Here is a 1384-nt window from a genome sequence, read left to right as displayed (position 1 = left end):
CCCACCGCGCGGGGCGCCAGCGCAGTCACAGGCCGCACGCTGCTTCGGCCGACAGCAGAGAGCGGGCTGCTTCAGCGCACGACACAGCAGATGGGGTGGCCTGGGCGTGCGGGGTGTTGGGTCTAGTGTGTGTCGGGCGTGTGTGCCTTGCGCGCGCCCCCTCACCGCAGCGCGCAGGCAGTGGCGCGCGTGTGGCCATGTGATCTTCCATCCTATAATCTTCTTCTACACCCCACCGTCTGGTCAAAAATCTCCCGCCCTCGCCTCACAGCGAGTCGAGCCCTATCACACTTGGCGCAGTCCGCAGCAAGTCGGTTCCGAAGGAGTGCTCCTGCTCGCCGCCGCGGCGACTCCCGGCGCAGCCTCCCGCTCCGTCGCCGTCGCCCTCGTCGCCCATACACGACGCGCCCTCGCCGGGGCTGCGGCTGGGCACGTCAATCGCATAATCACCCGAAGGCGTCGGCCCCGCCGCGTCAGCCGCGCCCGCCTCGCTCGTCCTCGGGAGCAACAGCGAGCCCTCCATCTCCACCGCGTCGCCATCAGCCTCGCCGCCGCCGCCGCTGCCAGCGCTGCCGGCGGCGCCACTCGAGCTCCTGTGCTCCGCACCTGTCCGCGCGTGCTCTCTCCACCACACCACGTCGAGGCCGAGCAGCAGGAGGCAGACGCACCTGCGCGCATCACACAGCGGCGCGTGGGCGCGGACGCAGGCAGGCCAGCATGGGGACAGGCCTGCGGGAGGTGCTCACGGAGGCATCGTCGCAGCTGCGCCGCCAAAGATTTCGGCGGTGTCCTCCCACAGGTAGAGGTCGCGGCACAAGAGGTACGTCCACAGCACCTGCCGCCGCACCCGCGCGAGGCGGTCGGCGGAGGCGGCGGGGCGGGGGCGGCTCTCTCTCTCTCTCCGGTGGGCAGGCGGGGAGGTGCAGCGACGGCGTTACCCGTCGGCACGCAAAGACGACGCCGCGAGCATGCCACCGAGCGACGGGGGATAGCACCCTCACGGCGGTGAGCGCCTCTCCCCAGACGTAGAGGAAGTACCCGCGCGGAGGCGACGGCAGAATGAAGTAGGCGGTCGGGACGAGACAGCCAACATGGTGCAGGTACACGGCGCCCATCGAGCGGCGGAAGCGGTGCCGGCATACGACGCCCACCATCATATCGACCGCGAGATAGAGGAGGAACGCACCGCTCACCACCAGGCCCGAGCGGCCAGTTGGCGCGTCAATACGCTCCAGCGCGCTCTCGCCTTGCCAAAAGGCGAGGCTCGCCGGGTCCTCTAGCACCTCGGCAATAGCACGGGACCGTGATGGCCAGCGTGCAATACCCGCGCCAATTTTTGGGGGTGGCTCGAAGCGGGTGCTGGGCATATACTCGTGCGCATTGG

General features: G+C 69.6%; 1 protein-coding gene across 1 annotated transcript; it reads right to left on the bottom strand.

The window, feature by feature from the left end:
- Positions 1-265: 265 nt before the first annotated feature.
- EMIHUDRAFT_471787 (hypothetical protein) lies at positions 266-1374 on the bottom strand (the record flags this gene model as incomplete). Its single annotated transcript, XM_005761505.1, has 3 exons — positions 939-1374; positions 747-835; positions 266-668 (listed from the first exon to the last, which is right to left on the bottom strand). The coding sequence occupies exons 1-3, from the start codon at positions 1365-1367 to the stop codon at positions 266-268; spliced, it is 921 nt and encodes a 306-aa protein (XP_005761562.1). The 5' UTR covers positions 1368-1374.
- Positions 1375-1384: the final 10 nt, after the last annotated feature.

The sequence above is a fragment of the Emiliania huxleyi genome, assembly GCF_000372725.1.
Source record: "Emiliania huxleyi CCMP1516 unplaced genomic scaffold EMIHUscaffold_7072, whole genome shotgun sequence".
Lineage (NCBI taxonomy): Eukaryota > Haptophyta > Isochrysidales > Noelaerhabdaceae > Emiliania > Emiliania huxleyi.
The sequence above is the reverse complement of the archived record's forward strand: the minus strand, read 5'-3'. Positions and strand labels throughout refer to the sequence as shown.